Source organism: Scylla paramamosain, chromosome 46, assembly GCF_035594125.1.
Source record: "Scylla paramamosain isolate STU-SP2022 chromosome 46, ASM3559412v1, whole genome shotgun sequence".
Classification (NCBI taxonomy): Eukaryota; Metazoa; Arthropoda; class Malacostraca; order Decapoda; family Portunidae; genus Scylla; species Scylla paramamosain.
This window is the reverse complement of record NC_087196.1, coordinates 4,928,358-4,940,243: the sequence shown is the minus strand read 5'-3', so window position 1 is coordinate 4,940,243 and position 11,886 is coordinate 4,928,358. Positions and strand designations below refer to the sequence as shown.

Below are 11,886 nucleotides of genomic sequence, written 5' to 3'. Positions count from 1 at the left end.
CGCTAACAAACAAACCTAAGTCCCACAGATGACGAGAAGCTGTCATTCCAAACTTAGAAATTGAGTGTAAGAAACATGTATTTGCATCCGCCTTAATCCTGCCTATTTAACCCGCCATCATGAACATTAAGCACCTCAAGAACATCCTCCCGCCCCAGGTAAGCACGCGTGTTAATTAGAAAAGGTGTATTTAGTGTGTGAATGGAGATATGAGGGATTAATATGGTGTGTGGAGGTTTGGCTTGTTTTTTGTTACGTTCGTTTTAATATTTGTATGTTATGTAGTGTTGTGATAGTAGAAGTACATGTTATAGTTGTAGCAATAAGAAAAAGGATTATTTAGGCAGTAGTAGTAGTTGTAGTAATACTAAGAAATATTTTAGTAAGTTATTTATGTAGTAGTAGTAATAGTAATCGTAAGAAGTATTTTAATAGTAGTAATATTGATAGTAGTAGTAAAGCAAGTAGTAAAGTAAGATATGGATATTTATAGTTTTCATAGTAATATTAGTGTTAGTAATAATAATAGTAGTGGTAAGAGATGACTATAGTAGTAGTAGTAGTAGTAGTAGTAGTAGTAGTAGTAGTAGTAGCAGCAGCAGCATAACCACTCTTAAATTCCCATACCTAACCTAGCTATCTTTCCTTCTAGCCAAACCACTACAACTACTTTCTCTCTCTCTCTCTCTCTCTCTCTCTCTCTCTCTCTCTCCTCCTCTCTCTCTCTCTCTCTCTCTCTCTCTCTCTCTCTCTCTCTCTCCTTTTCCTTTTTCTTTCTAAGCTAACAATGATTGATTTATTTTCTTCTCTTTGCAATTTTTTTCTTTTTCATTTTTCTTCTTTTTCATTTTTCTTTTCTCCATTTTTCCATTTTCTTTCATTCTTCTCTTTCCTCTTTCTAATATTTCTTTCTTTTCCTTTCTCCATATTTCCTATTATTTCTTTCTTTTTCCATTCACTTTCTTCTCTTTAATCAATTTTCTTCCTTACCTAACCTAACCTAACCTAACCTAAGCTAACCTGTGTGTGTGTGTGTGTGTGTGTGTGTGTGTGTGTGTGTGTGTGTGTGTGTGCGAAAATTATATTCCTCCATTTTACCTCACTAGTCTGTCATTAATATCAGCAAATCCATTTTTCATTATAATTTATCCACCTTCCTAACTTAACCTAACCTAACCTAACCTAACAGGACGGGGCAGCCAAGATCACAGCGCTGGCCTGGTCCCCCAACAATGTGAAGCTAGCAGTGGCCACAGCAGAGAGAGTGGTGCTGCTGTTTGACGAGCAGGGAGAGAGACGGGACAAGTTTTCCACCAAGCCTGCTGACCCCAAGGTACTGTGTGTGTGTGTGTGTGTGTGTGTGTGTGTGTGTGTGTGTGTGTGTGTGTGTGTGTGTGTGTGTGTGTTAGGCCTTAATTCTATTCCTTTTTAATATATTGGTTTGTTAATGATAATAATAGTAAAAAAAGAAAAGAAAATAGACTTAACCACACTGTCTCTCTCTCTCTCTCTCTCTCTCTCTCTCTCTCTCTCTCTCTCTCTCTCTCTCTCTCTCTCTCTCTCTCTCTCTCTCTCTCTCTCTCTCTCTCTCTCTCTCTCTCTCTCTCTCTCTCTCTCTCTCTCTCTCTCTCTCCCACAGTATGGCAAGAAGAGCTATTTGGTGAAAGCCATCGCCTTCTCCCCCGACAGCACCAAGATTGCTATCGGACAGACAGACAACATTATATATGTGTACAAGATTGGTGAAGACTGGTGAGTGTGTGTGTGTGTGTGTGTGTGTGTGTGTGTGTGTGTGTGTGTGTGTGTGTGTGTGTGTGTGTGTGTCAAGGTTCTGCCGGCTAAGCTCATTTGGAATATAATGTTTTTACTTTAACCAGAAAAATAAAATAAGCAAGAAAAATCATAATTTCTCTCTCTCTCTCTCTCTCTCTCTCTCTCTCTCTCTCTCTCTCTCTCTCTCTCTCTCTCTCTCTCTCTCTCTCTCTCTCTCTCTCTCTCTCTCTCTCTCTCTCTCTCTCTCTCTCTCTCTCTCTCTCTCTCTCTCTCTCTCTCTCTCTCTCTCTCTCTCTCTCTGACACAGGGGGGAGAAGAAGGTGATATGCAACAAGTTCGTGCAGTCCTCCCAGGTGACGTGCCTCGCCTGGCCGTTTGAGGGACCCATCGTCTTTGGCCTGGTGGAGGGAAAAGTGCGCGCCGCCAACGTCAAGACCAACAAGTCCCAGACGCTGTTTCAGACTGACTCCTATGTGGTCTCTGTTACTCCAAAGTTAGTGGTGCAGGTGTGGGGGTGGGGGAGGATGTTTTTTATTTATTTTTTTGGTGAGGGTGTTTTTTCTGTGTATTTTGGTGTTTATTTGAGTGTTTTGTAAGATTTTTTTGGTGTTTATTTTTTATTTATTTATTTATTTTTGTGTGTGTTTTTTCTTGGTGTGTTTTGTTTGTGTTTTTCAGTGTTTTTATTATTATTGTTATTATTTTGGTGTTATTAGGGATGCTTTTGATATATTTTTTTTTTTTTTGTGTTTGGTTTTGTGTGTGTGTGTATTTTTCATATTTTTTTCATTTTTTTATATACTATCATCACTATTTATCTTCATTTCTTCCGCCAGCTTACGTGGAACAGCCTTCCTCTCAGGTCATGCTGACGGGTCAATAGTGCGCTTCTATGTGGCAGATGACCCCTACCCAGAGCCCCAGGTAAGGTGAGGTCAGGTCAGGTCATGTGCAGTGAGGCTAGGCTAAATTAGATCTAGTGAAGTCAGATTAGATTAGATTGGGATAGGTTAAGTCAAGTTATGTCAAGTCAGGTCAGGTCAGAGCAAGCTACTGCAGACTAACCTAACTTAACCTAACTTAACCATTTCTCAAACACTTCCACAACCCTCACTACACCTAACAACACTCCTAATTACCCAACGACCAAAACCCACAGTCTTAACAACCCAACAAGGCAAAACCACAGCCCTAACAACCAAACGACTCAAAACCACCGCTTCAACACCCCAACAACCAGCCTTAACAATCTAATGACAAAACCACAGCCTCAACAACCAACCTTAACAACCAAACAACCCAAAACCACAGTCTTAACAACCTAACAACCAATCCCAGGGCAAGATCATCTCCCACCCTGTGCCGCCTTACACCGTGGCCTGGAGCAGCAGCAGCATCATCGTGGCGGGCAGTGACAAGCGAGTGGTCATGTACAGCAAGATGGGGAAGGTACACCAGCAGTTTGACTTCAGCCGTGATGCCTCCGAGAGAGAGTTTTCCTCCATCGTCACCAGTCCCAGCGGCCAGGCTCTCATTGTGGGCAGCTATAACAGGTGTGTGTGGGTGCAGAGGGGTACACAGTGTGGCTGAGTGTGTTTAAATGTTTGGGTGTTGTGTTCTTAGTGTGTGTGTGTGTGTGTGTGTGTGTTTATCTTCTTTTTATCTACAGTTTTGTTGATCCATACTTTTTGTTTGTGTGTGTGTGTGTGTGTGTGTGTGTGTGTGTGTGTGTGTGTGTGTGTGTGTGTGTGTTTAGAGTTCATTTCTGCATCCATCAATCTATTTATCTTCAAGCACTAAAGCATTCACATTCTCAAACACACATTACTTCATCACCCCAGACACACAAACACACCAATCCACACTCAGACAAGCCCAGGACCAAACCAGGCAAACACCCATTACTTCCCCTTCCCCCTTCCTCCCCCAGGCTGCGTATCTTTGACTTCAACACATCACGAGGACTGTGGGAGGACAGAGGCACCCGGGAATTTGACGGCATTTACACCATCACCTCACTGGCCTGGAAGCGCGATGGCTCACGGCTGGTGTGTGGGACGCTGTGTGGGGCTGTTGAGATATTTGACTCTGTGCTCAGGTGTGTGGTGTGTGTGGGGGATGAGATAAGACAGTAAGGATGGGGGTAATGTGTGTGTGTGTGTGTGTGTGTGTGTGTGTGTGTGTGTGTGTGTGTTTACATGAAAAGAAAGAAATGAAAGTACAGAAAATAAAGAATAAATCTCTCTTTTCTTCCTTTTCCTCTCTCTCTCTCTCTCTCTCTCTCTCTCTCTCTCTCTCTCTCTCTCTCTCTCTCTCTCTCTCTCTCTCTCTCTCTCTCTCTCTCTTCCTTCCTTCCTTCCTTCCTTCCTTCCTTCCTTCCTTCCTTCCTTCCTTCCTTCCTTCCTTCCTTCCTTCCTTCCTTCCTTCCTTCCTTCCTTCCTTCCTTCCCCCTTCCTCCCTCACTTTCTCCTTCTATCCTTCCCTCTCTCTATCCCCCACACCATGTCCCTCTTCCTCTCACTCCCACTCTCTCTCTCTCTCCCAGGCGGTCAGTGTGGAAGAACAAGTGGGAGATGACCTACGTTGGCCCATCACAGGTCCTGGTGAAACCCCTGGCTGGGTCGGGGCCCTTCGGAAGCCGCGGGGTCATCCTGAGGTCACAGTATGGGTTTGAAATACATGATGTCAGGATTATGGGTGAGTATTGAGGGATTGGGGTCAAGATTGGGGTGGATTGGGTTTTGGGGGTGTTTTGGGGTGTTTTACGGGTTTGTTTGGGTTTGTTTGTCTTGGTTTGATGTTTTTTTCTTATTTTATTGGTTTATTTTTAGTTATTTTTATTTTATTTTATTTTTTTATTTTTTTGCTATTTTCTGTTGTCTAAGTGTTTTGGTGTTTATTTATTTATTTATTTATTTATTTATTTATTTATTTATTTATTGTTTTTTGGGTACTTTGTCTTTAATTTTGTTTCCTTCTTTTATGGTTTTTGTTTATTTTTTGTTTTGTTTTGTTTTGTATTTTGGTGTCTTTAATATTTCATTTTCATTCACTACTTTTCTCTTGTCACAAATTCATCATCAGGTTTATCTTTTTTTCTTTTTTAGTATTCATTTTTATTTGGTATTTCAACATTTCATTATTTACTACTCTTCCTTGCCTCAAATTTTACTGCCTTGTCCCATCCCTGTGTGCTCCTCTCACCACCACCACCCCCCCAGGGAAGGACCGGTACTTGGTGGCGCGGACCAATGAGACACTGCTGCTGGGGGACCTTCACCGCAACCTTCTGAGTGAGGTGCACTGGACAATGGAGCCAGGCACAGAGAAATTCTACTTTGACAATGAAAATGTGTGCATGATTTTCAGTGCTGGCGAGCTGTCCCTGGTAGAATATGGCAATAATGACCTGCTGGGCTCTGTACGGTGAGTGTGTGTGTGTGTGTGTGTGTGTGTGTGTGTGTGTGTGTGTGTGTGTGTGTGTGTGTGTGTGTGTGTGTGTGTGTGTGTGTAATGGTGACCTGCTGTGCGTGTGTGTGTGTGAGTGCGTGGGTGTGAGGGTGTGTGAAGGTTACGTTGACCTGCTGGCTGTGTGTGTGTGTGTGTGTGTGTGTGTGTGTGTGTGTGTGTGTGTGTGTGTGTGTGTGTGTGTGTGTGTGTGTGTGTGTGTGTGTGTGTTACAAGTCATTTATCATTTCTTTTTAGTGTTTTTAGTTTTAATCATTCTTTTTGACTCTCTCTCTCTCTCTCTCTCTCTCTCTCTCTCTCTCTCTCTCTCTCTCTCTCTCTCTCTCTCTCTCTCTCTCTCTCTCTCTCTCTCTCTCTCTCTCTCTCTCTCTCTCTCTCTCTCTCTCTCTCTCTCTCTCTCTCTCTCTCTCTCTCTCTCTCTCTCTCTCTCTCTCTCTCTCTCAAACACAAGTAAACACCCTTCTCCCTCTCTCTTCTCTAGGACAGAGTTTATGAACCCTCACCTGATCAGCGTTCGGCTTAACGAGAGGCGGCAGAGAGGTGTGGATGACAACAAGAAGATGGCCTACCTGCTGGACCTCAAGACCATTTGTATAGGTGTGTGTGTGTGTGTGTGTGTGTGTGTGTGTGTGTGTGTGTGTTTGTCAGGCAGGTGAGGAGGAGGAGGAGGAGGAAGGCTATATGTGATGTGTTGTGATGTCTAAAGTTGATGTGGAGCAGGAGGAAGGCAAGGAGGGAGAGGTGAAGTGATACATGCCAGCCTCTCCATCATCCCTGTTTGCCACATCTCTCCCTTATCACCAGTCACTCCCAGACATCTCTTGTTTCACAGCCATCTTCATAGACTACTGGGGAGAGATTGCAAAATATGTTTCTTTTTATCTTCTTTCTTGTTTGTAAAGTTTCTAAACATTGCTTTTAGTGGTGCGTATTGTTGTGCATTGCAGTGAATGGCTTGGTGGCACACTTGGTGATGCACTGGTGGTGTTGCACATTAGAGGACAGCGCTAAACAAGCTGTTCCAAAATGTCGTTGATCCAACTATTTGTTTAAAAGATATTTGCTAAGAAACAATGCTTCATTTTGTTTGTTTTTTATGTAAGAGAGATGCTGGCCAAGGGCAACATAAACTAAGAAAAGAAATGCCCACTGAGGTGCCAGTCCCTAATCAGAAGTCAAAAACAATAATAAGAAACTGGAGAACAAGCATCTTCAAACCTCACTCTTGAAACATCAAAATTAAAAGTAGATTAACCTAACCTACCTTAACCCAACCTTACTTTACTTTACCTTAACCTAACCTTGCCTAACCTAATGTAGCCAAACCTAACCTAACCCAGCCCAGCCTAATCCAACCTAACCTGACCCAACCCAACCTGACCTAACCTGACCTTATCCCTCCACAGTTGACCTGACGTATGGTCTGACGCTGGGCCAGGTGACTCACGACTCGCACATAGACTGGCTGGAGCTGAACGAAACGGGGTCACAGCTGCTGTTCAGGGACAAACGACTCAGACTGTTGCTTGTTAATGTGGCCTCACTCAACAAGTCAACGATACTCAACTACTCTACGTTTGTCCAGGTGTGTGTGTGTGTGTGTGTGTGTGTGTGTATTTTTGAGTCAAGTTATTGTGTAATGTTTTATTTCCTCATTTATTTATACATAATTCATATTTTATTTTTTTTTTAATGTATGAGTATATTCATTTGTAATTCACTTATAGATTCATTCACAATTCCTATTCATTTATACACAGACACATAACTTGTCAATGGGTGCATACATACATACATACATACACATCATTTCTTCTCATTCATTCATTCATTCATTCATAATCCCACACACATATTCATACATTCCTAATTTCTATGTATATTCTTATGTCCAGTTCTCCGCAGTGCTCATATTTCCTCATTATGTTCTCTTATATTTTCTTCTATGTTCTGATGTTCTGTTGCCCTCAGTGGGTGCCAGGCAGTGACGTGGTGGTGGCACAGAGCCGTGAGCAGCTGTGTGTGTGGTACAACATCGACACCCCAGAGAGGGTCACCACCTTCCACATCAAGGGGGAGGTGACAGATGTGGAGCGTGTGGATGGACGGACAGAGGTGGGTGGGTGGGTGGGTGTTGATGGTTGGATGAAGTTGTGTGTGTGGATGTAGAGTTGGATAGGTGTGTGTGTGTGTGTGTGTGTGTGTGTGTGTGTGTGTGTGTGTGTGTGTGTGTGTGTGTGTGTGTGTGTGTGTGTGAGCAACTAAACAATATCTCTATCCATTCATACTTTAAAAACACACACTCAGAAACCATTGCCTCTCCTTTCCCATCCCCCTATCCCCCCATCACCCCATCTCCCCTTCCCTCCTGCAGGTGATAGTGCAGGATGGGGTGCAGGAGCTGTCCTACGCTCTGGATGAAGGCCTGATTGAGTTTGGCACAGCTGTTGATGATGGGGACTACCTCAGAGCCATGAACTACTTGGAGGTGAGAAGCCACAGGAGGATGAGGAAGAGGAGGAGGAAGAGGAGGAGTAGAAGGAAGAGGATGATAAGGTGGAAAGGGACAAGGAGGAGGAGGAGAAAGAGAAAGAGAAGGAAGAGGAAGACAAGGTGGAAAGGGACAAGGAGGAGGAGGAGGAGGAGGAGAAAGAGAAGAAGGAAGGAGGAGGAGGAGAAAGAGAAGTAAGGAGGAAGAAGAGGAGGAGGATAAGGAGTAGGAGGAGGAAGAAGAGAGGACGGGGATCAGGAGGAGGAGGGGTGTTTGTGGCATCTATAGTTTCAGTGGTTTTGTTTCATCTGTAGTCTCTGTGTTTTTACTATTATCAGTTTGTCAGTCCTCATACATGTCAGTTTTGCATTATTTCATCAGTGAAGCAAACATGAAGCATCAACTCTAAAAATTCAATAAATAAAAAATTCAATAAATAAAAAAGAAAAAGAACCACTATTTGCCAAGAAAGTACCATTATTAGTGAAGAAAGTACCTTTATCACTCAACCATTACTTAAAAACCACAGCAAAACACAGCAACAACATACAGATCAACCATTACCACCCTCCCTTCCCTCCCACAGACACTGCCACTTACTGCGGAGGCTGAGACAATGTGGAGGACCCTGGGGCGCCTCACACTGGAGGGCCGACACCTGTACATTGCCGAGAGGTGTTTTGCGGCCCTGGGGGAGGTGTCTAAGGTCCGGTACTTACAGGGCATCAACCAGATTCGCGAGTTGGTGCAGGAACAGACAGGTGAGGTGTTAAGTTAGTTTAGGTTGGTTTATGTTAGTGTTTGTGTCTGTCTGCCATCTTGTGCTTTTACTGTGAGAAAATGAGGGAGGTGTTCTGCCAGATTTGTTAGTCCAGGCTTGTTTGTTTGAGTTCATTCTATATTTGTGCTTGTTTTTTTATCTTGACTTAGGGTCTTACTGCTAATCTCCCCACCTCCCTGATGTAAGAGCAAACCAGTATTCTTAATCTTTCATCCCTTTTACTGGTAAACTCTGGAACTCCCTGCCTGCTTCTGTATCTCCTCCTTCCTGTAACTTGAACTGCTCTTCACACACACTGCCCCTCACTGTCACACTCACTGCTACAGGAGAGGAGGGCATGGAGCATTATGAGGTGCAGGCCAGACTTGCCATCCTGGAGCAGCAGTTCAAGACAGCAGAGAGCATTTACCTGGACAACAACCAGCTGGACGCCGCCATGGAGATGTACCAAGACCTGCACAAATGGGACGAAGGTACACACTGCTCTGGGGTTGCCTTAGGTTAGGTAAGGTGTGCTGTGGCGGGGTTAAATACAAGTGAACCGTACCATGCCATGTCTGACCTCTAGTTCCATCACTGCCCTCACCTTCCTCAGCCTGACTTAATCTAAGTTGTTCCTGTATCTAACCTAACCTAATTTAACCTCTTCCCGTATCTAATCTAACCTAACCTAACCTCTTCCCTTATCTAATCCAACATAACCTAACCTCTTCCCCTGTTTAATCTAACTTAACCAAACTTAACATGCATCTAACCTAACCTAACCACACCCTCCCCTCCCACCCCCCAGCGGTACAGTTGGCAGAGATCAAGGGTCACCCAGATGTGGAGTCGCTGCGGCGTGCACACACTCAGTGGCTGCTGGACACAAACCAGGAGGAACGCGCCGGCCAGCTCAAGGAGGCCGAGGGGGACTTCTCAGCGGCCATCAACATGTACCTCAAGGCTGGAATGCCTGCTAAGGCCTCCAGGTTAGGTTAGGTTAATCTTATTGTGTGTTGTCAGCCCTCTAGGTTAGGTTAATTTTATCCCAACCCAACACAACACAACCCAAACCAAACCAAACCTCACCACACCACACCACACCATACCACACCACACCACACCACACCACACCACGCCAGCCTAACCCAGCCTCAACTCATGCCACCCAACACCCCCAGGCTAGCCACCAGCGTCACAGAACTTCGCGAGGACCCTGAGATGATTTCCCGCATTGCCACCGCCCTGCTGAAGGCCGACCTCTTTGAACAGGCTGGGGAGTTGCATGAGAAGGTCGGCCAGCCACAGAAGGCCCTGGAAAGTTACCGGAAAGGTCATGCTTACTCTAGGGCAGTGGAGTTGGCACGGCACATGTTTCCTTCAGGTGAGATGTGTGTGTGTGTGTGTGTGTGTGTGTGTGTGTGTGTGTGTGTGTGTGTGTGAGAGTGATGTTTTTGTTGTTTCTTTCCTTCTTGCATGATGTAATTCTCATTTTCTTGTGATCATTCTCTCTCTCTGTTCCTCTGTCTCTCTCTGTCTCTCTGTCTCTTTCTTGGACAGTGGAGTTGTCAGGACATATTTACTTATTTTCTGTGTAATGCTTCCCTACACTACCCCTGCTCCTCTGCCTCACCCCTGCCCCTCTCCCTCACCCCTTCCCCTGGCCATACAGAGGTGGTGCAGCTGGAGGAGGAGTGGGGGTAACGAGTTGCTGGCCAATAAGCAGGCGGATGCGGCCATCAGTCACTTCATCGAGGCCGGCCGCACTGTCAAGGCCCTGGAGGCAGCCATCGCAGCCAGGCAGTGGAAGAAGGCCATGCATATTATTGAGGTGAGTGCGTGCGTGTGTGTGTCTTAGGGGTAGTAGTTGTTGTTGTAACTGTTGTTGTTATAATAACAGCCCATACTATTGTTACCACTGTCACTATTCTTTCCATGTTGTCACTTCACCATCTTGTGACAGCACACTCAGGTCTCTCACTCTCTCCTTCTCTCTCTCACCTCAATCATTGCTATAGGAAACTCTGGCGTGGACAGTTAATCTCCTCATGCTTCATTGTATCTTTAGTTCATGGCTTCACCTTCCCCTTCATTGTACCTTTCCTGGCTTCATCTTCCTATTCACTGTACCTTTCTTGGTGTCACCTTACCTTTCACTGCATCTTTTCTGGCTTCACCTTCCCCTTCATTGTACAGGTGATAGATGATGAGACTGCCCTGAAGCCTCACCTGATGAAGCTTGGCCAGCACTTCGCCTCCCTCAATGAACTGCAGAGGGCGGAGTACTTCTACCTCAAGGCTGGCATGTACAACGAAGCCATCACCATGTATAACCAAGCAGGTGTGTGTGTGTGTGTGTGTGTATGTGTGTGTGTGTGGATTAATTTTTTTCTTTATTTATTTTTTTCTTATTTCTTGTTTTTTCTTTCTATTTTAACTCCTCCATTCTATTTCTCCATTTCCTTTTTTCTTTGTTTTTTCTTTTTTTATATATTCCCATAATTTTTGTCATTTTTTTTTTTACCATAACTTTTTTATTTACTTTCTTTATCTCAGTCCATCAATAAAAAAAAAATAATACTTTAGTCACCCCTCTGTCACAGCACCACTCCCTCTCTCTCACAGGGGAGTGGGAGAGGGCACACCAGCTGGCCAGTAAGTACATGGGAGCAGACAAGGTGGCAGTGATGTACGTGAACCAGGCACAGGTGTTGGAGGAGCAGGGCAAATTCAGGGAGGCAGAGAAGCTGTATATATCTGTCCATGAGCCTGACCTCGCTATTACCATGTACAAGAAACAGAGGCAGTTTGATCAGGTTAGTGTGTGTGTGTGTGTGTGTGTGTGTGTGTGTGTGTGTGTGTGTGTGTGTGTGTGTGTGTGTGTGTGTGTGTGTGTTAAACTGCCCCTATAATTATGAAAACACCCTTGAAAACCCTTGAAAACCCTTGAAAACCCAAACATCCAACAAAACCCATCAACCTGACCCAAAAAACACCTTTAAAACTCCATTACCTGCCAAGAACCTCTCAGACCCCCCACAGAATCACAAAAACACCCTCAAAAACCCAGACAACCAACAGAACCCATCAGAACCTAACTGAACCACAACGAACACCCTTGAAACCCAACACCTCCCTTCAGACCATCAAAACAATCCAAAACAAGCCAAACCAAAGCATTTAAACACCGCAAAACCAATCGCAGTCACCCAGACACTCAACACATTCCCATAAACCACAAAACCTCTGCCTTTCTCACCTCACTGCCTCCTTACCCACACAGATGATGCGTCTAGTGAAGGAGTACCATGCAGATCTCGTCCAGTCCACCCACCTCCACTTGGCCTCACAGCTGGAGCAGGAGGGGAATTACCACGACGCAGAGAAGCAC

The 11,886-nt window shown here is 44.6% G+C and overlaps 1 protein-coding gene across 1 annotated transcript in view; it reads left to right on the top strand.

Moving 5' to 3' along the window:
- LOC135094778 (intraflagellar transport protein 172 homolog) overlaps positions 1-11,886 on the top strand; it is a 20,985-nt gene continuing 9,099 nt past the window's right edge. Inside the window, 22 exon segments of the mRNA XM_063995139.1 lie at positions 1-158; positions 1,190-1,333; positions 1,640-1,752; positions 2,081-2,266; positions 2,610-2,697; positions 3,112-3,326; positions 3,704-3,871; positions 4,319-4,470; positions 4,995-5,199; positions 5,723-5,838; positions 6,648-6,826; positions 7,213-7,356; positions 7,616-7,729; positions 8,319-8,493; positions 8,840-8,986; positions 9,304-9,484; positions 9,677-9,879; positions 10,168-10,193; positions 10,195-10,326; positions 10,692-10,836; positions 11,121-11,311; positions 11,779-11,886. The exon segment at positions 11,779-11,886 is cut by the window's right edge and continues 75 nt beyond it. Of these exon segments, the coding sequence (XP_063851209.1) occupies positions 120-158; positions 1,190-1,333; positions 1,640-1,752; positions 2,081-2,266; positions 2,610-2,697; positions 3,112-3,326; positions 3,704-3,871; positions 4,319-4,470; positions 4,995-5,199; positions 5,723-5,838; positions 6,648-6,826; positions 7,213-7,356; positions 7,616-7,729; positions 8,319-8,493; positions 8,840-8,986; positions 9,304-9,484; positions 9,677-9,879; positions 10,168-10,193; positions 10,195-10,326; positions 10,692-10,836; positions 11,121-11,311; positions 11,779-11,886 (3,171 nt within the window). The 5' untranslated portion in view covers positions 1-119.